General features: G+C 43.4%; 1 protein-coding gene across 2 annotated transcripts in view; it reads left to right on the top strand.

Annotated features, from left to right (window-relative positions):
- Positions 1-11,860: 11,860 nt before the first annotated feature.
- ATG2B (autophagy related 2B) overlaps positions 11,861-26,945 on the top strand; it is a 1,072,129-nt gene continuing 1,057,044 nt past the window's right edge. For both annotated transcript variants that reach the window (XM_086937744.1, XM_086937743.1), the window contains exon 1: positions 11,861-12,451. In XM_086937744.1, the coding sequence (XP_086793870.1) occupies positions 12,290-12,451 (162 nt within the window). In that variant the 5' untranslated portion in view covers positions 11,861-12,289. The remainder of the gene's footprint in view (positions 12,452-26,945) is intronic.

The raw sequence follows: 26,945 nt of genomic DNA, 5'->3' as shown, positions 1-26,945 counted from the left end.
AATCTTGCCATCTAATTTTCAAGATCAGGTTATTTTTAGATGGCAGCTGCTGGACGTGAAGGATATTCGTGACCTGTGCTCGGACGGTCAAATGGCTTCCTTTTCTTTTTTAAGGGAGAAGTTCCATTTAAATACTCATGATTCTTTTTAATATCTTCAGACCATCGATATATATCAAAATGAGACTCCCGCAATGTTTGAAAAAGTTATAGTTTAATTAGCTCAAAGGAGAGCAAGAATAGGTATAGTTTATCAACATCTCATATCTGACTTCCCGGATGATGTTCACGTGCAAAATACTAAGTGGGAGGGAAAATTTGGTAAAACGGGGGTTGATATTAGGTCTGCATTAGAATTGGCAAGTCATGTTTTAGTTTCTGGCAGCCTACGAACTCAAAGCTATATGGCAATGTTTAATTTGTGCTATACACCGGCAAAGATCGCAAAGGGGGGGGGCGGAAGGGCGATAGCTGTGGTAGGTATGGGCTTCGAACAGGCCTCATTTTGACATGTATTTATCATGCTGAATATAACAGCCCCACCGCTTTTTCAAACTTTGCGAGTGCAACAGGTTTTTAAATGGGCGAAGTGAAAAAAATTATTTGGGCACTACACTGGGGTGCGTGGTACTTCACTTAGCCACAGCAAAATTCTTCTTACATTGACTCTTGCGTCAAAATATCAGGAAGAATTTGATTGATTTCCTATACTTAGTAATGTGGAAGTTGCAAGACTTAACAAGTACGAAGTGTGCATCAAGAAGCATAGTATGCACTACCTTTCAATGGTAAGCATTTTACTTGAGAAATCTCACTTTGGTAATAAAAGTGCAGAAAAATGGTGAAACTGGAGTTATCCAAAAGACCTACGTTAACTAGTTTTGTCTTGCAAGTTTGGGTTGATTTTCTGTATTAACAAATATCTAGTCTGTATTTTATCAGACACTATGTATTTCTCTTGATATGTATTTTTTTGTAACTTTTTATTGAACAAGTGTCAGCTTGCCTATACATTTGCATAAAGACAGATTATTATACAGGTTTCTCATCAACATCCACAATTTAAGGCTTATACAAATATAGGGCCAGTTGTAACACCTTTGAGTTCTACCTGTCAAATACCCACCATTCCCTCCCTTGATATGTATTTTTGATATTTATTTGACCTTCATTTATATAAAAAATTGAAATTTGTTTTAAAATGTACGTAGATTTATCTTTTTGCTTGAAATGTTTTTGATATACATTGCCTGAATTACATGCCTATTGCGACTGAGTTTTTCCTTTATTTCAGTGAGATTTTCCGCTTAATTAGCAGCTTAAGGGAGGTTACTTTTGAGCAGTAGCTTTTCTCTTTTTGTGTATAGGTCGTAGCCTCCTCCACTGCAAGTGGAACTCTTTGTGCTGGACTCAGAAGGAAACTTCAGCTGGACTCACTTGGTCTATGTATCCGATTCGCACTCTATTGCTGTAAGCCTGAATTTGTGACTTTCCCCTGGTCTAGTGTGACCAGATAATCCGCGAGTGGCACTTTGTGCTTTTAGGCGCAATTTTCACTTACAACTTTGAAACTGAATATCTCCAGTTCTAATGACAGACCTGCCTCTGCCGTCTTGGATTTTGTGAGGACACTCTGTGCAACTTTCTCCACGCCTCGCGGAACCCGCTGCGTGGGTCCCGCTTCGCAGAGGGGCGCTTATCTTCCTGGGGTGAAGCTGCTGCTGGGGTACATCAGGGGCCGAGGGCTGCGAGCAAGAGGGCTGGGACTCCATTTCCCAGGAGCCCCAGCAACCCGCCCCCGCTCCACCTGGGCTGCTCTCCCTCCCCGCCCCGCCCCCAACGACCAGGTGAATTAAATACCGGCTTGCCCTGCAGTTCGTGGGACCTTCCAACAGACCTGCCTCTGCCGTCTTGGATTTTGTGAGGACACTCTGTGCAACTTTCTCCACGCCTCGCGGAGGGGCGCTTATCTTCCTGGGGTGAAGCTGCTGCTGGGGTACATCAGGGGCCGAGGGCTGCGAGCAAGAGGGCTGGGACTCCATTTCCCAGGAGCCCCAGCAACCCGCCCCCGCTCCACCTGGGCTGCTCTCCCTCCCCGCCCCGCCCCCAACGACCAGCCCACCTCCACCACAGCCATAAACTAACGCGTGAGTACCGCTGCGCGGGAGCGTCCCGGGAGAAGCCCGGGACAAGGGCGGGACCGTCTGTGGCCAAAGGAGGCCGGGCTGGGCCATACCCCTTATCCTTTCCCACCCAAACTCTGGTTGAACTCTGACTGTGCATAAGGTGATGCCCTCACCGCCAACACGTGAAACTCCATTAAGGGAGGGGGGTAGTAATACTGGGACGCTGGATAACTACTTCAAATCCGCCAAAGGAGATGGGGGCAAAGAAAACTCCCTAGAGAGACGCAGGGCGGACCGTCGGCGATCTATTGAATCAATGAAGAGTAGACCCCTGACAGAAATTATCCCGTATCCTATTTCTCAAGAGGAGGGTACTCCCCCCAATAGCTTAAATCCGACGACCCTTGAGGACTTCCCCCTCTTACTTCGGGAAATCCCAAGTACCCCTGGCATGTTGCCTGAAAAAGTCGCAGACACAACTCCATCCCTGCCATCTGACACGCCAGTTAACCAGGTTACTCAATCTCCCCCCCCCCCCGAATATGAATAAGAAGAGCAAGCCAAAGCAAAGTGTTGTGGTGGAGTTGCACAGGCCTCCACCTAGTAAACGCTGCAGGAAGTCCACAGGGGGGCGGGGGAAAACCAAACTATCTCACCTAGATTTTGGTAAAAAACATAAAAATGCACTCCAATCTGGGAAGGACAATGAGACCGCGCCTATTGCTGTCCCCCCCAAAGATCCAAGCCCCAGTATAGCTGCCATTAACAGCGTTCCAGTGGCCAACACACCCAACACAAACCCCCCTCTCACATCCATAGGGAGTATAGAATTCTTGTTTCGTTCCCTTTTGCAGCCTATTAGTGATAGCCTGAAAAAGGTTGAGATAAGGCTGACTATACTAGAGACATCCCTTACTACCTTAAACACCCTAGTTAGTAAGCAATCCAAGGATGTGGGACCTCATCTCCCTGTAGGAAATCCCCCTAAAACAGGAGCCTTACAGGGTACCAACATAGTCCCCCCCCGGGGAGTTTCTACTGCTCCCCCCCTGCAGCAACTAATGGCTATTCCAGTCCAGGCACCGCGCAATAATCCAACTCATAGGCCTTCACAACCAATAGACTCTGCCCCCCAAAGTTCTCAGACAGGGACCAATGATGGCCTCCCCGAAGCTGGCAGCACCCTCCTTCTTCCCCCGGGGCGACCAGTCCCAAGACCACGGAGACCAGATCTTCCGCCAGAAGCTAACAATCTAACGGTGGTGTTAGCAGGTGCTCCTCAACTAAGAACTGGCGAAAATGAAGATTACCAATCCCTAAAGAAAAAGGTGATCAAGTGGCTAAATTGGAACCGACCCTTACCATCTCATTTTAATAACGAGATTATTATGGTTAGAAGGGTCCCTTGGTTAGGGAAGACCAGAAAAACAATAATAGGGGACTGCATTCTGGTAACTTTTAAAGACCCGGGCACCGTTTTGCATATTTGTGAAGGAGTAAATCGATCACTGGATTCCACCATCCAGACCCTCCCAGTATCCTTCTTCTTCCCTCCTATTCGCATGCACTATGCTCCTCCGCATGACGAATGGATAAGGGTGGAACGTAGACGCGGACACAAAGCATATGCACAGCACCCTAATTTCCAAGTGCCTGATACACCGTATTCCCACTTCAACCGCTTTAACTGCTTGAACAACTTGGATGGGGTTGACTGACTCTGTTCACAACCCAGTGACTCTGGATAGTGGCACCGACGGAGTTCTTGATCCATCTCCCCCGATCGCTGGTAAAATTCCTGGTCTATTGAATGTTACGGTGACTCAGGATAATGGCTCTTGCAGACTCTCTGATCCACTCGCCCATAGTGTTGGCAATGATCCTGAACTATTAAATGGACCAGAGCTCCTGGATAATGTCCCCTGCATTCCCCCTGAGCCATCTGCCCCCACCATTGGTAACATGCAAGAACTATTGATCGAAACAGCACCTGTAACCATCGCCTCCAACCCTTCTGGCACGGCAACTGACACCCCCGAACACCTAAGGCTAATCTGCTGGAATGTTGCTGGTCTTGCCAACAAACTGGGAGACCCGGACTGGGTAAATTACATCGAGACTGGAGATGTATGTATGTTCCAGGAAACCTGGGCTAGAGAGAATTATTGTCATCAAGGCTACATGTCCTTTTCCATCTCTGCTAGGTGGGAAGGCAAGGGCCGTCCGTCAGGGGGGCTTACGATCTGGGTTGCATCTCATCTAGGCTGCACGGCAACACGGTTGTCGGCTAACTCAGAGGACATTCTTGTGGTTTCATTATCCTGGCCTAACCAAGCCAAACTTGTGTTAATTAACATCTATTCTAGGCCAGTGGGAATTGCAAAGGAATCAACGACCATAGATGAACTCACAAACTTTATATCTGAACTACCGAGTGATTCATTCTATGTGGTGGGAGGGGATTTTAATTCTCATTTTGAGCCACTCCCTGGTCTTTTGGAGGGGTTCTCATCGGAAGAAGAGGCCAGATGGGCAGTCCCCCCAGTGGAAGCTCCCCCCCCGAAGGCTTGGACCCCACTAGCACTACAAATCACAGCTCTAACCCTAAAGTTCGGAATCAGAGCCTGTAACGGGCGAATGAAATCAGATATACCCAGTAAAACCACCTACAACAGACTGGGAAGAGAGTCTCGCCTGGATTATGTCCTGGCCCAAATAGTGAAGTGGCCGACTATTCAGGATTTTAGGGTTATGGAACGGTCAGATAGCGACCATAATGCGCTCGAGCTCGACCTTGTCAATCCTGGCCCTCAAGTCCCTGTGACCAATGTGGAAGGGAACAAACCTGCACTTCTCCTGGAAAATAGTAGGAGAAGAATCAGGTGGGAGCACTTGGTTACAAGAAAGAACAAACTCCCCATGCTCTATGAGGGGATAACTCCCATCTTGGAAACTGTGGGGAGCTTGGACAACGAGGCAAGCAATAATGATTCCCGGGCTAAATTGTACAAGGCTCATGAGGACCTTATAAAAGCTGCGGCCCCTCATCTCTCTAGTAGCTCACGAAAACCTAGACAGGGGCGGCAAGGTAAAACAACTTGGTATAATCCGGCATGCAGACGGGCAAAAGCAGAACTCCTCAGACTTATTAAGGAGGGACTTGGGGGGATAGCCTAAGACAAAGCAGGCGGGCTTACAAGAAACTAGTTGCCCACGCTAAGGCCGAGTGGGAGGAAAATCAGTGGGAAGAACTTAGCAAGGCCCTAGCGATCCAAAACCAACGTCTCTTCTGGAGGATAGTGAATGGGGGGTCGGGGCACCTTCAATCGGCAATAGAGCCCAATATTGCCCCAGGGGTGTGGCAGGCTCACTTCCAGTCTCTTTACAGCTCTGAGCCGGGAGAATCTCCTACTGTCACCGAGGTTGGTTGGCCAGGCTATGAAGGAGAGCTGATAACGCTGGGTGAGGTCACCGCTGCCATCTCAGGTCTTGCTTCTGGAAAGGCGCCAGGACTGGATGGCTTACCTGGGGATATGTTCAAACAGGAGCCCATTGTATGGGCTCCCTACCTTACTGCCCTTTTCAATTAGTTCTAAGCGGCATGGAAATTCCTGGTACTTGGCTGGGGGCAGAGGTGGTCCCTATCTTTAAAAAGGGCTCGCCTCTCCTCCCGGCCAACTACAGACCCATCAGCTTAATCGACGTGGCACAGAAGCTGTTTGGCAGGGTTTTGCTGAATCGCCTCCAGGATTGGATGGAAGAGGTGGGTGCCCTTAGTCCCTATCAGGCGGGATTTAGGAAGGGGGTATCAACAGTGGACCAGGTTTTTAGGTTGAATCTTATTTATTGGAGGACAGCAATATTCGAGGGCGGCAGTCTGTACACAATTTTTGTGGACTTACGGGCCGCATTCGATCTGGTGCCCAGGGGTAAACTCTGGAGCGTCTTGGCAGAGATGGGCGTCCCCCCGGACATCCTAGTAATCTTACAGAGGCTCCACCATAATAATTATGCCCGAGTGAGGTGTGGGAGGTCGGGGGAATTGACCGATAGATTCCCCGTTGACCGAGGGGTAAGGCAGGGTTGTGTGTTGGCACCGACCCTGTTTTGCCTCTTCGTCAACAGGGTAATCGCCCACCTAAATGCCACCGACTATACTGACGCCCCCAAACTCAATGGCAGCAGGGTGCCCGCAATCATGTTTGCGGACGACACCCTGCTGCTATCTAAAACCCCCATGGGGGCACAGAGGATCCTTGATTCATTTGTAGCCTTCTGTACGGACAGGGGGCTAGAAATCAATGCGGCAAAAACTAAATTCATGGTTTTAAATCCAAGCAAAAAATTGCGGCCGAATCCGCAATTGGGAGCAGTACGGCTTGAGAGGGTTGCCACCTTTGAATATCTAGGTGTGACTCTTAATGAAACCATGACTTGGGGATCCCACCAGAGCAGGGCGAACCTCAAACTTATACAAACCACAGGGGGTATCGCCCGGATGATGACCGGCTCTTCATATCGCCCGTTGGGGGCCCTAATCCAGATATACAAGGCTCAGGCCAGGGGAGCGATCATGTACGGGGCGGAACTGTGGGGACACACACCATGCCGTAGCCTGTCACTAACAGAAAACAAGTTTATAAGACAGATAACCGCGCTTCCCCCCAGTACCCCGCTCCTCCCCTTGAGGCTTGACCTCGGTCTACGACCATTATCTGATGAAATAAGCCTGAGACCCATAGCCTTCTGGCGTAGGTTATGGAGCAGTAATGACCTAGCAGCATACAGGGCGGAACTGGCAGAATTATTAAACCACCCAAAAGCGCTCCGTATCCCTTGGGTCATAAACATCCAATCCACCTGCATGGAACTAGGGCTCCCTGACCTATGGACTGACCCCGCGAATGCCGCACTGAACATCTCTAAAAGGTCCCTGACTAACGTATACCACGAACACAAATTAGCTAGGGCCCGAGTTACCCAGGCAGAAGGGTCTCTATCCTCTGTGTTTTTGCAATGCAAGGACCTTTATAGGTTTGAGAGGGCATTGGATCCGATCTTTCCGGTACTTGCTAGGAAGCTGTTTCTCCAATGGAGATACGGCTCACTGCCCTTCCGGTCCTTTACAAGTACTTGGTCATCGCCCCCCACTACGACGCAGTGCTTGGCCTGTGATGCTTTGGAGGAAACTGATGTACATGTGGCCTTCTTCTGCCCAGCCTACAGGGCAGCTCGGAAATACTGGCTTCTCCCATTGATTAGGAATATGGGTGGCAGGGAATATGCTCCAATGTACAGGATTTTAAAATCTGATCTCTCTGGCCCGACTGTCCTCGCATTATCAAAATTTCTTACCAATGTTTGGCATACGCGCAACCGTATTTTAAAGGTGTTGGGCCCCCCTTAAAATTTTAGACGCACCGTTTTTATAGTATTTTTACATATGTATTTCCAATGTTTTAATGTTTTGACTTATTGTAACTGTATATGTGTACTTTTTCTTTTATGGCCAAATGGCCGAAATAAAGATTGGAAAGAGGTAATGACAGGGCTTTTATATTTCTGATATATATATTTTTTGTGTTTTCACTTTATTACTGTTTGTGTTCTACATAAATACTTCACACATTGCATCAAAATCAAGCCTGACTGCTTTACTTCCAAGCTACCAGCGTGTTAAGCACAGGTTAATTTAGTAACTTTTGTATTTCACTCTGACGAGATTATGGTTGTTGCCTGAGAATCTTCCAACCCCTCAACCAATAACCCAATTTCTTAAACCAGATGATAATTCCGCCCCAAAAAACTTGCTTCAGATGCCAAATGGGAACAGACCAAGATATTACCACACTCTTAGTCCTAATTTGAAAACCGTTACAAACACCAACAATGTTGTACACCAGCTTTATCAACCATAGGTCAGCATTTAACAAAGTATCAATACCGCTCCAGAGGAAAAAATTATCTAAATAGTCAATCCCTCCTCGTATACTTAAGGCCATACAACTCTAATACGGAGACATGGGCCAGAAAATAAACTGGGAACTAGGGCGCAATCTTCCAAAACATTTAAACCTTAAACGGGCTTAAGCAGGGTTGCGTCAGGGCACTTGCACTCTTCTACCTCTTTAAAGCAGACCTCACATGAGCCCTGGAATAGGTGAATATTCCGACACACCAAAGTTGGCCCATATGCATCTTCACAACCTACAAAACGTGGATAACACTATGAAGGAGGTAAACCCAGACTGGGCTACAACGTCTACTAGACAAATTAGGTATTTACTGCCAGAACAATAACCTGGAAATAAATATTAGAGAAATCTAAAATCATGATGATAGCATAAAGAATTAAAAAACAAGGAGACTGGGACATCAGGTTGGAAAAAAATTTAAATTGTAAGTACATACAAACATCTAGGTATTTATTATGTTTGACCACCGAGGCTCCTTCTAGGAACATAAAGGGTTTTTGAAGACAGAAGCAAACACACTTATGTATGCATTTTGCACTTGTACATTAGGGCTATTCATTTGAACCATTTTGAAAGCGCATCAAATGCAAACTAGATCCAGTTCTAAATTATTGTCTGGCTGCACTCCCAAGATACATCGCAAGCTTCTTGGATAGCCAACTTGTATAGGAAATCTTTTCTCTCCCAACAAACTCATGTTATGTTATTGTAGGTTTTATTGAGCGCTCAGCTACTCAAACAAGAGTGTCCCGGTGCTATCAGACCCAACACAGCATAACCTCAGAGACAGGGGCGAGATAAGAGAACGAACAACCACGTTTTAAGCTCTTTCCTGAATGCTGCCAAATTCTCGCTCTTTCGCAGTGCGAGTGGCAAATCATTCCATGCCCGCGGCGCCAGATATTTAAAGGACCGACCCCCGGTCCGCGCACGTCTGATTGCCGGGACCGTGGCCAATGTCAACGCGGCCGATCGTAAGGCTCTAAATGGGTGGTGAAAGCCAACTCTCTTCCTCAGATAGAGTGCCCCGGTACCATGAAGAGCCTTAAACGCTATGGTAAGAGCCTTAAACTTAATGCACTTCCGAATTGGCAGCCAGTGAAGGGATTTCAACAGTGCCGTGGCATGAGAACTACGACCAAGGCCAAAAATTGCTTGCGCCGCCGCGTTCTGCACTACCTGCAGGCGAGATAAAAGATATTCCGGCAAGCCGAGGTAGAGTACATTTGCGTAATCCAACCTTGATCCAACCAAGGCTTGCACTGTTATTTTCCTATGGGCAATAGAGAGGATAGGGAGGAATTTTCTTAACATTTTTAAGATCCCGAAACACTGTCCAACCAGACCAAGAATCTGTGGTTTCAGTGAGAGGCAGTTGTCAATCTTGATTCCAAGATTCTTTGCTACTGCGGAATCAGTGGAAGGCGGGTACATCCCAGCTGGCCAACAAGCCTTCCATCCGGGATCAGAAGGACACCCAAAAAAGAGGAGCTCGGATTTATCGAAGTTGCACTTCAACTGGTTGAGTTGAAACCAGGCAAATACAGCCCCCAAGCAGTTCTTAATGCTATCTCCATCAAAGTCCGAGTTCCGTCTGCATGTGAATAAAACTGGGTGTCATCGGCGTACGAGACAATCTGGGTGCCAAATGACTCTGCGAGTGCCGCGAGAGGGGACATGAATATGTTAAAAAGAGTGGGGCTCAAGATCTACCCCTGAGGAACTCCCACCTCCAGAGGCGGCACTGCGGCAGAGTACGGAGGCGCCCAGACTGTCGGTTGGATAGAAACGACTCAAAGCATCTGAACACCGTTCCCCGAACACCGATCTCCAAGAGTCTTGCCAGGAGGCGGTCATGGGGAACGGTGTCAAATGCGGCCGATAGATCTAATAACACGAGCAGTGCCTTCCCCCCATTGTCAAGGACTTCCTTTATGGCCTCTGACATCTCCAACAGTGCCGATTCGGTACTCAGGTTTGCCCTGAAACCAGACTGGGTGTGATGCAGAATCTCATGTGACTATACAAAGTCGACCAGGACCGCATGCACGTGTTTTTCGGCCACCTTGGCCAGGACCGGAAGCAGCGATATAGGCCGATAATTTGCATGGATACTGGAATCCAGGGACGTTTTTTTTTTAAAAGAGGAAGAACCATCGCCCGTTTCCATGCTTGCGGCACAACTTCAGTTATCAGAGACCGATTTAAAATCGGATTAACCATAGGGTTAATGATGTATGCTGTTTTCGCTAGAAACTTGGCGGGGAATGTATCCAGAGGGGAACTCATGTCAAAGTCAGATCAAGTTGGACTATAAAACCAGACAACTTGCATTTATCAAATTATTGCACAAAATGAAGCACTTTAGTGATACTACACTAAGTTTTCACACCTGGCTGAAATATCCAACACCACCACTCCCCGGAAAAAATCAACGGCTTGAGCTATTAACCACCTCCTTAAGGTCACTTGGCTTATAAGATCTGTGGTCCGGCATAACAAGCCATGACCTATTCAAAAAGGCTGCCACGGACATGGACAAAAGACTACTCCCATTGAGGATAAAAAGCTACTTTGTATACGGTCCCAAACGTAGTCAGTTACTAATTCCTACAAACAACCCAGACCACAAGAATATGTTCAGCAACCCTTCTAAAACAGAATAGAAAGAAAATGTCTGCAATAGTGATTCGGCCAACTTCCATCCAAAGACGGATCTCCGTGGAGGACAAACGACTTTTACAAAAGATATAGATGTTGTCAATAATTGTCTCAACATGCCAGTTTCCATATATCTGCCCAGAATTTAAAGAGATTAGAATTCGTTTTTTAAAACCAATGATCAATTTGATGACAATTAGAATGTGCCGCCAAGCTACGAGTGTTAGTCTGGAAGGCTCCAATATGCAGATGAGATGTAAGTTCACCAAATACTAAAAAAGTTTGAAAATGTTGTACATTGGAACAAGTTTCGGGAACTAGTAGTATTCCTGTCGACGTGTCTTGTTTCCTAGCCTGGAAAGCTCAAACGCCCAGCTAAGCTGTTGGCTCACTGAAAATCTCAATAGGAGAAACGAAAATATTTCTCGGCAACGTAATAGTAAATACCTTGCACTATAGACAAAAAGCTTTAGATATTTGGTCCAGCGTTGCTGTTGTCTCCAAGAGCTAGCGACTCGACTCGGCTTATCGCAGCAGATACAGTCAGTCATTTTAAAGTACTTCTGAACGACTTTAGGAGCTCTATGAAATGTAGTCTCAAATAAATGTTGGTCTTTAAAGTGATCGGTTTTAATCACTGCGAAGTTTTAATGTATTGTAAACACGGAGGGATTCGCCGTTTGTTAAAGAAGAACTCAGGCAAAATGATATTTCACCTGCCAAAGCTTGGCGGTTCCAGAGTAGCAAACCCTACAGACTTCCGAGATTTAACGTCCGATATATTTTCTAACACACGAAGCAGCTTGAAGTGTCATACGCCAGAGTAAGTTTCAGCCCGTACTGATTAGTTTTGCATCCTTGAGTACAGATGTGCCTGGGTCAATCTGTCCACTCATCATACCTCACACGTGGCTGCGCGCGCGGATCAGAAAACACAGTGACTCAACACACGACCAGTAGGCTTTGCCCACATGCAGGACGCACACGTCTTCCGGGGTAACAAGATCTCTTCCGGTGTAGCAGCAGCCTAAGTCTCTTCCGGTGCAGGAATATTTCTTCGGAAATGGATTGGCCATCCTTGTCGGGGCGGGTCTTATGTCTAACCAATAGGATGTCTCACTGTGAGATACACACACACAACACTGTTAGTACCTCCCCTCAGGCTGTCAATCTTTTTTAACAAGCTTTCTGATAATAACATCCACTTGGCTTTGCATATGGAAGTTGAGTTAGAGCTGAAGCAAAGTAGAGTCAACGGTTCTTTGAGATCTCGTGTCCAGAGACGGGAATTGAAGCTCACGCCCAGGAACGTCCCGCTTAACTCGGGAAGGTTGTTCTGCAGGACCGAAGATGCTAACCTCCTTAAGAAACAGCTGTGACAGGGGGTGCAAATCCTCAATGATAGCAGCGACTTGATGGTTGACAATTTGCCGGGCAAGCAGGCTCCGTGGAGTGGTGCAGGAGCTAGAGTGCCATCCTCCAGGCACTAACTTTATTTCTAAAGTTTGACAGTTGCTAAGGCACAGCCATGCCTTGGCCATTCTCGGAATCCATCAAGAAGCGGGCATGTAGGTATTTGCTACAGAGATACCTGGGCCACTTCCTGCAGGAGAAGCTTAGCCTGGAGCAACTCACTTTGGACCTGTACCAGGGCACTGGCTCCTTGGCACAGGTGCCACTTGATAAATGGGTAAGCTGCTTTTCAATTAATTGCAGAACGCAAAGTACTCTGCAAGCACAGTATCCTGGCTTTTAAGATAGAATTGAGACTGCTGGTGCTTGCATAGACAATCGTTTACAAACCCGAGAATGGTCAGAGATTAAACGGATGTTCAATGAAAGCTAGTTCCAATGTGCTGCTCCTTGAAATAGTATCTTATTTTATTTAACATCCTGATTTTAAAAAGGCGATCACGAATTTTAGTGAACGTATGCAGTGCTAAGAGTGTACGCTCAATATCTTTGGGTTGTATGCTTTTCATTTAGAATGTGAGTGCCCGATTCTAAGGTGAACGATTGTTTGTTGACTTACCACAAATCATATTTAGTTCCCTCGTCCCTGCTGCTGCAGTTTTCTGTTTATTCTTATATATTTTTGTCAATACGACTAACCGCTCTTAGCTTACACTGACAGTGTTGTATAATAGATAATAATTGGCTTAGCAAAGTAGTCAAATGCTACTTAAGTATTTGTGAAACATAACATACATTAATTTGCATTATCTCCTAAGTATTTAACAAAAATACCTGACTGATATCACACCAAAAGCCAGGCTATAGGGAAGAGCGTGGTCGCGAAATTCTGGTACAAGATTGTGCATCAGTAATGTAGTTTGTCCGAACGAAATTATCTTTGGGGTACCTTTCACGGCAGCCCAACGTTTCAGTCGCAGCCCTGATCCAAAACATTTTTTGTTGGTTTGATTATGGTGTTCTCGTCTACGTGTGGGGTCATTTGCTTGTCTAAAGGTTGAAACTATGGATGCACTTCTTCAGAATCATCTATTGTCCTTTTCGGCAATTTGAATGTAACAGTGTGTGGCTTTTGATATTAGTGTTGGAGAAAATCATGCTAGAGGTCTACATCCATTGCTCCGGCTACTTATAGTTCTATAATATGTAATTTCCCCTGAGATTAGTGACACTCTGAGGTTGATATTGCTATTTATGTGATGTAACAGAACAGAGATATATGTGCTGAATGGTGTTTTGAGACCTGTGTTGATGGTTAGTGCTGTTAGATGCCTTAGGCGGCTTGTTTTAAGTACCTTTGGGAGTGATGAAGTAGTTGGTTAAAAGTCATTTGCGCCGTGTAAAATGTTAAGTCTAATGTGTTCTATGACCCTTGGTCTGCGCTGTGTTAACAATTGCATATTGTTGCAGGGTTGATGCTTTAAGTCATTAGTCTGATTACTGCTTTCAAATACAGTACAATTTAAACTTATAAGAATGATATAATGTATTTTGTTTTACGAATCATCATCCACTACTGTGTTCGGTGTTGTGACTCTATTGGAGGTTGCTTTTTTAGTTCCTTTACGCTTTATGTTGGACGCATTAACTTTGTTAAAGTGCAGGCACAACTTTGGGTAGTGGGGTGCCGGAACTATAGTAGCACCTCTGTTTCCGTGTTTACATTGGGCATATTTGTGTTATGATTACCACGTTCTGAAAATATCTCCAGTTACTGTAGTATTACGAAGTGCGATTAACCCCCCCCCCTTTTTGGCCACTACTACCCTGATCTTGTATGTACATATATTTGTGGTTATCTGCACTTGAGTTATTTTGGTTGTGGGATCTGATATTAATGACATAAGATGGGACTAGTTCGTAGTATCAGGAAATATATCTACCTTTGATGATGACAGAGACAAAATGTTTTTGAAGATTTTTGCTAGGCTTGTGGCCCCTAATAGAAGTGGTCCTTTAATAGAGAGACCCCAAGGGCTTAGAAATAAGTTCATCAAATTGGAAAGATTGAGAAAACCGGAGCTATCCCGATGATTGATTGGATTTGACAATATTGAAACAGTACATAGAAATGAAACCAGTGCCAAGAGGCCTTCGAGTGATCATTTCCCCATCGCTCGAGAAATTCGATACAGATTTATTGGACGAATGGGACACACAGAGAGGAAAATGGCTAACCTACAACATGAAAATGAGCAGTTGGAGGAAGAGATTACATCTCTTAATTTAACAAAGGCCACGGATACAAATTATAAAATTCGGAGGGAGGTACTCAGTGTGCACCAAGAATATATTAGAGACAAAAAAAATGAAAAAACTCAAAAGAGAAGATAATGACTACCGGAATGGTAGGATTTTTACATTCGCTAAGATATTTGATGAGTTTAAACCAAGACAAACTCAGATCACTACCATTGATAAACCCCCTGTGACTTCTACCTCAGCCAGTGAGTCTGATGTATCTAGTGCGACCAGTGATGCTAGTGAATCACACGAAACAACACCTCTCATGACTGCCACCTCCTTTTTTAGCAGAGCTAGAATGTAACAGAAAGGGGACCAGGTCAAATTTCAACAAACCCCCCCCAAAAACAGAAGGGGTGGATGCAAAAATAAACACCAATCAAAGAGAGGGAATGTCAAAATCCGCATCACGCAACCAAAGGAACTAGGTGTAGGTCAAAATACAACAACTGAGGTGATGTGAGATCTGCCCCTTAATGTCAATATTGAAAGTAATGATGTTTCTATTGTTAACTTGTCTCCGCACTAATTATCTACTATGGAAACCAATGTACTGAAAAAAGGTTTGAATTTTTGTAATATGTCAAGGCTCAACTTTACTCAGATACACATTGAGTTGTCCAAATTTGTACATCGTCTGAAACTCAATTTCTTTTTTAATGAGAAACATAGACTGTGTTCGATCCCGATTTTATTCTGTATCTGATTGTGACAAAACTATTAAAGATAACCAAGATCTGCAAGTTCTGTTGTCATTGGATGAAAGCTCTGGGCTAACACCCACAATAAGTTATATCTTACAGGATATAGACATAGCATCAAATCTAAATATAGACAGTGGGCTTAAACCCAGATCGACATTCGTACCTGTAGTACCATCAGACAACCTCGTTGACTATTTTTATAAAGCAGTCACCATGATATACACGAGTTAGAGGACAGATTATTTAGAAAATGGGGCATTTCTTGGGAGATTCTCAACAAGAGTGAGCGCACGGCACTACAGGAACTATCTGACCTCCCCAATGTCATATTTAAGGAAGCCAACAAGTGGGGCAATATAGTGCTAATGGATGTTGGTGACTAATCAATTATTAGACACTAATGCTTACATCAAACTACATCAGAGTCCCCTAAGAGAAGTAACTTCTTTGATCAAACAGAGACTGAGTTAGTGGCGAGACGCATAGCTTTTGACAGAGGTAGAGTATAGATACATGTTTAATCCATCACCAAGAGCCCCATGCATATATACTCTACCCAAGATACACAAGAACAGCAACTTTCCTCCAGTTAGACCTATCATTTCAGGAATTGGGTCACCTACGGAACACATCTCTGAATATATTGACATCTTCCTGCAACCCATAGTGCAAAATTTACCAGGTACAAAAGATTTACTTAGTAAATTAGACGATCTGGAATAGTCTGACGAGTTTACATTTGTAACCTTAGATGTAAATGCATTATATACCAGTATTTCCCTTGACAAGGGCATGCAAGCTTTAACTTCTTTCCTCTCCACCAGGGACGCCACTCTATATGAACATACTCAGATGATCCTTGATCTGATTTTCCTTACTTTGGAAAATAACTACTTCATACACAATGGCACCTGGTTTCGACAGGCTTCTGGGGTTGTTATGGGGTAGAAATTCTCACCTTCTTTTGCTTACATCTATATGGGATTTTTTGAACGACATCCTATGTTATGTTGTGTTAAGCGTGCTTGTATAGCGCATGGCTGCCCCAGCAACGGGGCATCCCAGCGCTCGCGGACAAAACCAGGAAAGGTGAGGCAGGGCAGAAAAAGGACAGACGGGTATAGTCCCTTTCAGGAGCGCGGCAAGCGCATACACCTAAGATAGATGGATGCAAACAGCCAGGTTTTAATCTGTTTTCGAAAAGCCCAGTGATCTTTTGTGCTGCGCGCCCTGAGTGGAATAGACTTCCATAGGGCAGGGGCCAAAGACCTAAAGGAGCGGCCTCCCGCTCTACTCCCACGCACCCTGGGGGTGCATACCAAATGCAGGTCTCCGGAGCGCAATGCTCGTGTTGGAACATAAAAAGTACAGAGTCCCTGCAGTATCTGGGGGCCCTGGCCGTGTAGGATCTTATGGGTAGTACAGAGTTTTCTGGGCTACTTGTCCACCAGACATCATGGGGCACATCATCTACTGGGTACGGTATATTGACAACATTCTCATGATCTGGAATGGCGATATGGACACACTTTGTAGATTCTTGGCTCATCTGAACAATAATCCATTCAATCTGACATTTTCCTACCATTTGAATACCAAGGAAATTTACTTTTTTGATGTAACCCTCTATGTGGAGGATGGCAAAATTGTGTCAAGGCTATATTGCAAGCCTACCGCATGTAACGCTGTGTTACATGCAAACAGTGCACATCCTACTACACAGGTTAACGCCATCACCTTAGGGGAAATTAAACATTTAAGACGAAATTGCAGCAACGTTGCAGTGTTCCGGAAATAATTGGAACAAGTGGGAGCCCGATTTACAATTAGAGGTTATGACAAAAAAATCTTGTACCTGGCTGAACTCAAAATTCATAAACAATCACGCCAATCGCTTCTCAAAACAAAGGCTAGGAAGAAGCGACAATCACACAGTTTGGCACTCATCATAGAATTCAATACACACAGCCAAGATCTTTTTAGGATACTGCAAAAACATTGGCATCTTTTGACTTTAGATCAGAGCGTATCTAAGTACATCACCAAAAAAACTAGAATCACCTACAATAGGGGGTACGACTCTTCGAAATATCTTATGGCTGATTTATATCCCCCCTATCATTCCAAGCAAGGGTGGATCTTGGCTTATCAAAAAACCTAAGGGCTTCTTTAGATTTACTTTTTGTAATGTATGCCAATATGCAGCAGACAAAACACTCAGCTTCCGCAATAACACTGCACATGTTCACCACATATGACGCTTCATCAATTAAAATACAAAATGTGTGGAATATTGTATTATTTGTCTTTGTAGTTTGATCTACATGGGCAGTATGATTAAGCCGTTAAAGGAATGGATACAAGTTGGAGCTATACGCAACGGAAACCCTAACTATCCGCTGGTCGTGCATTACAACTCGGTACATGTAGCCTCGGAACTTATTCGTCTTAAATTCCATGGCATCGCAATTGCTGAGGATCACTCCGGGGAGGACAGGACACTGGTTCTCAGGAAACTTTAGACTAGATGGTTGATAAAACTAAGAACTGTTGACAGAGGCCTCAATACGGATAGAGAAATACATGTCTTTTTACATGACTAAAATCTTACAATGGGTACAATATTTACTGATGGATAGAATGTTGTGATTTAAGAAACTGTCACTTAAAGTGTAGACATTGTCAATAATGCTTTCGTCGTAAACACGGGACATGGACTGTATGTTAATTTGATTGACTCTAATATAGGTATCCCCTACAAGCATATGTAATACAACTATATGAAAATCTAATCTATTTACGAAATTGATGATGAGAATTTGGGCGCCAATGAGTAGTTTCTGAGTAAACATGCTGAACATGTAGCCACTGTAAACACTGATAGTGCACATTGTGAATGAGATACATATCTATATAATATGTATGCACTTGGTGTATGTATATCTATTTTAGCTCTGTGAGCTAACCTGCTGTAATTCTAACTACGTATACAATGTGTAAAAGTACCTTTCCTATGTATTTTATGAACTTCTGTCTCATGATGACCTGTTTCTTATTGGTATGTGTTAGTAAGGAATGTTCTTTTTCCCATTCTTTTTCTTGGCCATCTAGTACTCATGGCTACACTCAAACTACTTGGTTTATGCCTCTACTATGCTGACTTAATTTAAATTTACATTCTGTTCGTTGCTCAACTGTTACTGTCTGATCTCTAATACGCTTTTACTTTGTCTCTGCTTTAACACATATATATATATATATAAACGTCACTCACAAGTGGATTTTGAATGCACCTACACAACAATTGAGACACTTTAATATGGAGCTTAAAGTTTACAGCGCACTGACAAGAGGATAAACAAGTGTTTTCCAACCATTATTTCTGTGGAAGTGAGATTGGGAATTGAGGATCATGCACCAAACATATGATACTTCATGATGGTGTTTGTACTGCTGGTCTTGCCGTCACCAATATGCGTGCTGTTTTCTACCCGTGTCTACTCACCGGGCTTAATTTGCTTCTATATAACTACAAGAGGCACTTATACTTTGCATCATACTTTGCATCATTATAATATTTGATTCTTACATTGTCCATTGTACTTGACAATAAAACAAATTTTTTTCAACTCTCACTTACGGTGGAGTTTATTTTGGATATTTGATGATGGGCAATAAATGTTTAGATACTCCATGATGGCGTCAACATTGCTGGCCTTGTCATCATCGGAATACGCGTAGCTTTCCACATGTGACCGCTCACCTGCCTTAACTCGCAGAACGTGCCGCTTCCGCGTTCTTTTAAATGGGGAGTGGAATTGTGCTTCGTCTCGTGCTTTCTTGGCATTCTCGGGATGAGGTGAGTAAGTGATGGGTGTTGTGCCCCACCGTAGTTTTTTTTCACAAGGACGCATAATTATAGCTAACATGGGTACATCCAAGCACTGTCATTGCTGGGATATGGTTTACTAAGACTCGTAATTATAGCCAGCTCAGGTTATACGTATGCGTTGTGGTTGCTTGGGACATATCTTTTATTCGTATTTGTTGGGACACATTTTTCTTTTTTTCGTACTGACATATGAGACATACTGCAGCATCTCCAAGAGGTTAATGCCTCAAAGACCGAGGTAATGGTCTGAAATGATGGAGACTGCGATATGATTCAGCTCTCGTCGACTTTAAGATATTTGGGTCTGAACATTATTAAGGATATTAACAAATTAGCTACAATCAACTTTTCAGCTGTGGCAAGGGAATGCCGTTTACTCTTGCAATCATGGTCACATCTCCCTTTATCTCTGTTGGGTCGGGTTAACTTAGTTAAAATTACTATTTTGCCAAAGGTGTCTTTTCTTTTTAATACTATTCCCCTCTATCAGTGCTTTCTGAGACTCCATTAGTAAAGTACTTACATCATCTTTGGGCCTGCAAATCTCGATTCATCTCCCTCTAGCAATTATGGGTGTATTGGATGAAGTGCGGAGTTCGGCGAAAAATCTTCTCTTTTATTCGATTTTATTGGCTAGAAGAGAAATCTGTAAAAAGTGGAAAGATCACCATCCACCTACACTTTCAGATTGGAGAGCGTCGGTTCTACAAGTATCCAAACTTGACTTGGTTAGATCTGGGAACCGTAATAAAAGGGCTTTTTGGCACTTGCTTAAATGGAACTAACTATCCGGGTTTTTATTTTTTCCCCCGGTTCAATGATTAAGCTGCTGTGGTCCTCACCTTTCGGTACGAGCTTGGCTTTGGGCTGGTTCCCCAGCTTTGATGGAAGCAATTTCCACATTAAAATGGGATTCAATGTATGGGTCCTGAATGGCCTATTGGATGCTGAAGGGTGTTGGTACAGGAAGATCGCGTAAGCCCCACCAGTAGTATACTGAGTCAGCATTTGAGTTCATTGGTACCTGTCATTTTTGAAATCATGGTGGAAAATGAGGACAAAGAAAAATAAAAAAAATAAAAAAAAATTGGGGAAAAAAAATAATAATAAAAATAGTATTTTAGTTGGAGGATGTGACAACATGGCTCTTCCTTCCACTTATTAGTGGTAAGTGGAGTTCACCAGGTGATCTTACAGGATTTGCAATGAATATGACTATAGTATCACAACTATGAGACAGGAGTACTATCAATAATGCTTCACCTTTAACAGGAATTAATTTGCATACTCTGTACAGCATGGGAGCTTATCATGAACTCCTTCTCTGAAGCTTAACTGGGTTCCAGATTGATTATGAGGCTCTCTGGTAATATGCTTACGTCTGTGGTGTTTTTTTTAACATGATTATCATACTTTCTACAATGGCACTGCGTGGGTGCTTTTTGTGTGCTGCTGAACTGCAGCTCCAGTGAGAGCCTCTGAGGGAACTTGCTCTGATTAAAATCACTATGGCCATGGGACACTTTGACTTTTAAGAAACCATTGTGGAAATCGAAATTCAGGCTGCCTATCAGAAATGATTTTACTTTACTTAGGAAGAATATAGGTTTTTATTAAAAAAATAAATAATAATAATTAAGCTGCCTCTCCTGTAATGTACAGGTGCCAATGTTTGAGGCAGTATTACAGCAAAGAAATGTACTGGACAGTCAGGAAAGAGATGGAATGATATAATAAGATTTGCCAGTGATTCTACATACCCAATAGAGGAAGTTGGATTGGTACTGAAACCTCAAATTGTAATAGTCTCGAGAGATTTATATCTATTGAGACAGGTTGACAAATCTATTGCAACTTTGTGGAAACAAGGTCATCTACGCCAAGATGGGTCTGAATCGACAGATAAGATGTTATAGAACAATAACCGGAGGCCTTAATGGGCGATTATGTGCTGATAGCCACTGAGATCTATGAGGTGCCATGCAGGGGGCTACAGCTCATATGTTACTTTAAAGAAATCATAAAATCTGTTTTCCTTAAAGCTGGATTATCTTAAGTTTCACATTGACTATCACAAATTGAAATAAAATTATTGAGGTTGATGGTACTCTGCCTTTAAATATCTGACCACAATCCTTCAAACCAGTAACATGAGCATTGTTTTTCTGTGCCTCTTGTTCCAAACTTGCAGGTGCAGTTTGATCACACTTTAGACAGTACGACAGTGATCTTTACATTCATATTTTTTTTAAATAACGGGTAGGGAGAAAGCTGCTAGGTCTATATTAATACCGTTCATATGCTAGTCACCAATCACAATAAAATAGCTTACATATGTGGTACCCCCAGTATTTGCTATTGCTGCTTGATTCATGAACCAACTTGTGTGCAAAGTGTAAAGGAGGATGTTCAGGTCGACAGTTTTAATAGCTTTCCTATTCTAGATCATAATAATAAAAAAAAGATACTTTAGTTGTTATGATAATACAGAGGATTACTGTTACTGCTAGCACGGGTTACGTGCTGCAACCATTTTTAGAACCAACACAGCCTTTCATCCTTCCAAGGTTGTTGAAACGAGTGCCATTGATTGAAGTGATTTTAACATTCGATATTAAGTCTTCAAGACATCAGTGAGTATGTGCCATGTCAAAGAAATCATGTAATGTTATATTTGCATCCTGCCAACAGGACTCTTGAGAAGCATCATTTTGTAGCGTTATTTAGTCATTTAGAAATGTGTTTATGACGTACATTTGTATCTCGATTTTATTACCTATATTCATTCATGAGTGACTGTCTCCCACAACAGACTTGACAGTTCTGAGCTAGAACGTATAGTTTTTCGTACATATGTTCGATTAGGTATTTAACCACATTTTGTTATAAGCCCCAAAATATTTTCTTTGTTCTTACTTCTATTTCGGAAGAAGTGAATACAGGATTTGTTGTCATTTAGGTGGTAGAAGAACTAATATGTTGGAGCTTTTGCTCATTAATTGCCTGTGAGATGATAATAAAGGGATGACTGAAGCTGCATAATCTTACATAGAGTATATGACTGAATAGAGTGTTGTCAGAGCTGGATTTCCCAAATCCCTTAATGACATTTGGAGTCATGGACCTTTAATATCATTATAGATATTTATCAAGGGAAATGGGATCAGCAAGTCGTCAGCTCAGTTTAGCCTGATGACATCTTGTTAAAGAAGGGCATTTTTCTTTCCAGAAATAGGTATATGTTCTCAATCTGAATAGACAGTTCACACTCCACCTACATTGTAGGCTATCAGAAGACTTTTAGTAGTTAGCAATGCTCCGGGCCAATTTGTACAGGGAGGTGGTAGCTTTGTATTAACATTTGTATTATTTATTACTAAAATCAGGTGCTATGTAAAGGCATTAAAACAGTAGTATGGTCATTTTCATAGACCTTTATAAGCACGACTCCTATGTACATATATGATGGTACTGGGGTTCTTTCCCCCCTTCCTCCTGCCCTAACGAATTGTTTCAGCTGAGATATTTTCCTTGAGCTCTCTGGTGTACTGTTTATCATAAAATGACTTTGGAAAACTGACCTATATCTCTTCCACAAGAGTTAATTTGAAAATCAGACAGGATCAACACATAGTACAATACAGTGAGAGACCAATAAAATCCTATGGGAGGAAAGACAGGTGAGTAACTTACAGGTAAGGAAACGGTTTTCAGATTCAGTCTCTGGGGGCTTTGGTCAACACTAGGCAAGGGACGGATCAAGGTAGGTACTGCACTACCAGCAGCACTGGGGCTGCCGGGTGCAGAGGTCACTGGGCCCAATGTTATCCTATAGAGGCTGGGGATACCTCGAAGAGGTACCAGTTGCAGGTAAGTAAAAAACAGGCCCTGGGGCTTAAGGTCAGCACTGAAGAGGCTACCAAATAGCACTGAGACTGCACCAGCAGAGGCACAGGGGCTGCAGGGTGCAAAGTGCAAAGGAGGCGTCAGGTGCCCTGTAGAAATCAATGGATATCTTCGGTTGAAGAAAACGGCTGCAGGCTTGAATCCGGAGGCTGGCTGAAGAAATCCTACGACTGGAGAGGTAAGTTAGATAATGGGGGATTTCAGGACCCCATCAGTTGGTCACTCCTAGGCCTGGGGGCTGCGGGTGCAAGGGTGTCTTTTTGCGTTGGGTTTCTCTTACCAGTCGGGGACTCTTCAAGTTGAGGCTGCAGGCATCATGGGGAAGTTCAAGAGATGTCGTTCAATGCTGGATCCCAGGTCAGGATCACCGGGGAGACGTCACTGGGTTTGTGGGCACCTGGACTTGTGGCCGTGCAGAGTGTTGTAGGGTTCGTGAATTCACCTGGATCCTGATTCCTTTAGTGGAGCAGAAAAGGTCAGAGACACATGATTTAAAAGTTACTAGGAATGACCGATCCTGAAAGAAGAATCTGAACCATTTCAGGGCATTGCCACTGATCCCGAAATCCTGAAGCCTTTGAATTAGTACGTCATGAGACACAGTGTCAAAGGCTGATGTGAGAGATATCCTAAGAAGTTCTCCTAAAAAGGGGACAATTGTGGTTATCCCGAGCTGAAGAATTCTAGTTGGGGCTGGGTCTAAAGAAGAACCCGATTTAATGGATAAGAACATGGAGCTCACTTCTGATATAGAAAGAATAGCGAGTTCAGTCATGTCACCTGGTTGTTCTCTAATCATTGTGTTGTCTTCTTTTATTACAGAATCAGGGAAGTTTTCATACATTTTGGTCACTTTATCAGAGAAAAAAGTTGCAATGTTATTATGAAATTCTAGAGAAGGAGTAATATTCGCTGATATTGTTTTTGAGGCTGTACGTTACTTAAGTAAAGAGAATAATTCCTTAGTAGGGTTTCTGTCTGAATCTATCTTATGTGCATAGTAATCCTTGGGTTCTGCTCTTATATGCTTAGGATACGCTTTCAAGGCAACTTTAAGCCGGCTGGAGGTACTATAATCCTTCCTCAATTCAGGCTCAAGGAGTTTACATTATTTTTTAGAGAGGCAAGATGCTCATTATACCAGGGTGCAGAAGGAGTAGATCTAACATTGTGTCTAGAATACAGAGGCACCACATTATCAATGGTTTTCGTCAACCATGCCTCATAGTGTTGCATCTGACATCTGATCTTCTGGTTCAATATTAGGTTTTGTGTCTGACAAAATGACCCTAAATGTATCCGATGTCACTCTGGCCCAATTCCTCATTGGAACAGGAGGGGCAGAGGGAGTACCAGGGGGTCTACTGAGCGGGAGAGAGAAGGGGAACAAAAAGTAGTCAGTCCAGTTTAGTCTAATGGACTCTTTGACCTAAATAGAGGGTTCGTTAAAAAAAATAGGATCAAGTGTGTGTTCCTTTTCATGCGTGGGACCCACCACTAACTAAGATAATTGAAGGGTTCCCAGGTTTCCGATTAGAGACAGTTCTGTGACTCTAGATGAAGCTTTAGATCCCTGAGTATAATCAGTTTTTTTTATGCTGCAGAGCCAGTTGAGTAGAACATTCCATAAACTTGGAGGTGAAATTAATAAACCACAGTGGACACTCCTACTCTACAGGCTAATCTTCCGGCCTTTCCTGTCGCCAAAGGTGGGACTGGGACAGGGGGCGGGTATCTCCAGTAGTTGGAGCTGCCCAAATCAGCATAACACAGTGAGAGCCTTTGAGACTCACTGCCAAGTGCTGCTGTTCCTTCAAGGGTGAGGTGTGAAGCACTCCACTCAGAGTAGGCTTTGTTTCTGACCTCCGAGAGCAAACCGGCTCTCACCCCATGAGGTCAGAAACCTCTCTGGTGGTGGCAGGCTGGCAGGGACTTGCCAGCCAATGCACTTGAAGATGGTGGTTTATCAGAGGGCATCTCTAAGATGACCTCTGAGTGCATTTGATAAGAAATCCAACACTGGCATCAGTGTGGGTTTATCCTGCTGAGACATTTGATACTAAACTTCTCGTGCTTCCGTAAAGCCATCATGGAGCTGTGGAGTTCGTGCTGAAAAAAACACCCAGCCCATTTACTCAAAATTGCTTCAATGCACTTACAGTGTCCAAGATGGACTCTGACACTGTAGGGACATACTGCTCATGCAGCTTTTCTCTCACCTGTGGAATAGTGTACCCTGCTGTACGGCTGCAAGGTCTGCCAGAGGAGTGACTTACCTATGCCACCGGCAGTGGTGGTAGGTATGAGCCCCAGGAATGTGTGCCTTGTCGACTCTTATAGTTTAGCTACACCTCAACACATAACCTGTTTTTATGTGTTTGGTGTGGGGTCCTTTAGGGTGGCACAATCCATGCTGCATCCCTAAGTGACCCTCTCTGGTCACAAGGCCCTTGGTACCAATTGTAGCTTTTACAAGGGACTTATGTGTGGCCAGAGGTGTGCCAACTGTGGGAGCAATGGTACAGTTTAGGGAAAGAACACCAGCACTGGGAAACTGATTGGCAGGGTCCCAGTGCACACTCAGTTGAAGTGCATCAGAAATCTGACAAACAGTGGGGAGGTTACTGCAACATAATCCAGCTTTCCAACATTATCTAAATATTTGTGTCATTCAAAATAATATTATATATGTAATACACAATATTAATTTGATAATATTAAGTATACATCTAGATTTCCACTGCGAAAAACAGATCAACATAATGGTTACAGAATTCTGTCACTCGAAGGAAACCTCTCAATCCCAACTGTAGTCAAGATCCCTTGAGAATGCATTATTAAACATATCCATAATACTGATGTTCGTAAGAACAACCGACGTGTGTAATTGTTAAAAGAGTAGCATTTTCATTGCACTACTGTTGATTTTTCTTCAGAAACTTGCATAGTAGAAAAAAAACAATCACGCCTCTTCAGCAGATATTATTGTGGTTTTTTGGAACACAACTCAAGACAGAAAGAAGTTCCCGGTTTTATAATAAGTGCATTTGAGTATTCCATTAAAAAAGAGCTTCTCCCATGAAAGCCAACTTGTCATACTGCAGTTCTGAGGAATACAGCAAGTATTTCAAGTACAGTCCATCACACACAACCAACGTGAGTTCCGCACCACATTTACCTAAAACTGTTTACATTGCTCCTTGTTTGACTCGACTCTTACATGATGATCACAGGGGTGTGGAATTTAATTAAATATGTACTTGTCCATGGGACAAGTAGCTTCATAAATCTACATGTCCTGTAACAAAATCCACTTGTCCCCTTGGTGCCATGTAGTGCGCCGTCAAATAATGACTGCAATCTCTTTATAGAAGAGCTCTGATAATAGCCTCTCTGGTTATGTCAGGCTAATACTATAAAAGGATTTGAATTTTGGAGTTTTTCACCAGCTCTTCTCTAATTTTTTCCCATACTGAGAAAGGTCGGCAATTTACCCCTGACAATGGCAATTCCAGGGCTGGCAAAAATGTGGTTGGAGAAAAAGTGAACTTGTAAACACTCAACAGATTTCCGCTGGGGCATATTCATATTTGCTCATGCTAAGATGCAATTCACAAATGTTTTCTAGGACTACGGTTTCCTGGCCTACTTAAGGAAATTCATATGAATTCATGAAAAACGTAAATCTGCATGAATACAAGGACATATATGATGGGTGCACTTTTGTGACTGTAACATTTTAGCCCCTAATTAAACCTGAGTTAACCATGACCTTTTGTTTTTAATAAAATGCTATCCCTTCCTATCTGTGAGCTGGCTTCATTGTGTGTCACAGCATTCTTCTCTTTTCCAAAGTAGTTTTGTTCAGTGCCAGGAATTTTTATGGCAATGTGGCCTTTATGAGACCAAATACTAGAGGTCTAGTAAGAACGTGCTGGCATACAGCACCATACCCACCTGATAAT

Source organism: Lissotriton vulgaris, chromosome 9 (genome assembly GCF_964263255.1).
Source record: "Lissotriton vulgaris chromosome 9, aLisVul1.2, whole genome shotgun sequence".
In the NCBI taxonomy this organism is placed as follows: Eukaryota; Metazoa; Chordata; class Amphibia; order Caudata; family Salamandridae; genus Lissotriton; species Lissotriton vulgaris.
The sequence above is the reverse complement of the archived record's forward strand: the minus strand, read 5'-3'. Positions and strand labels throughout refer to the sequence as shown.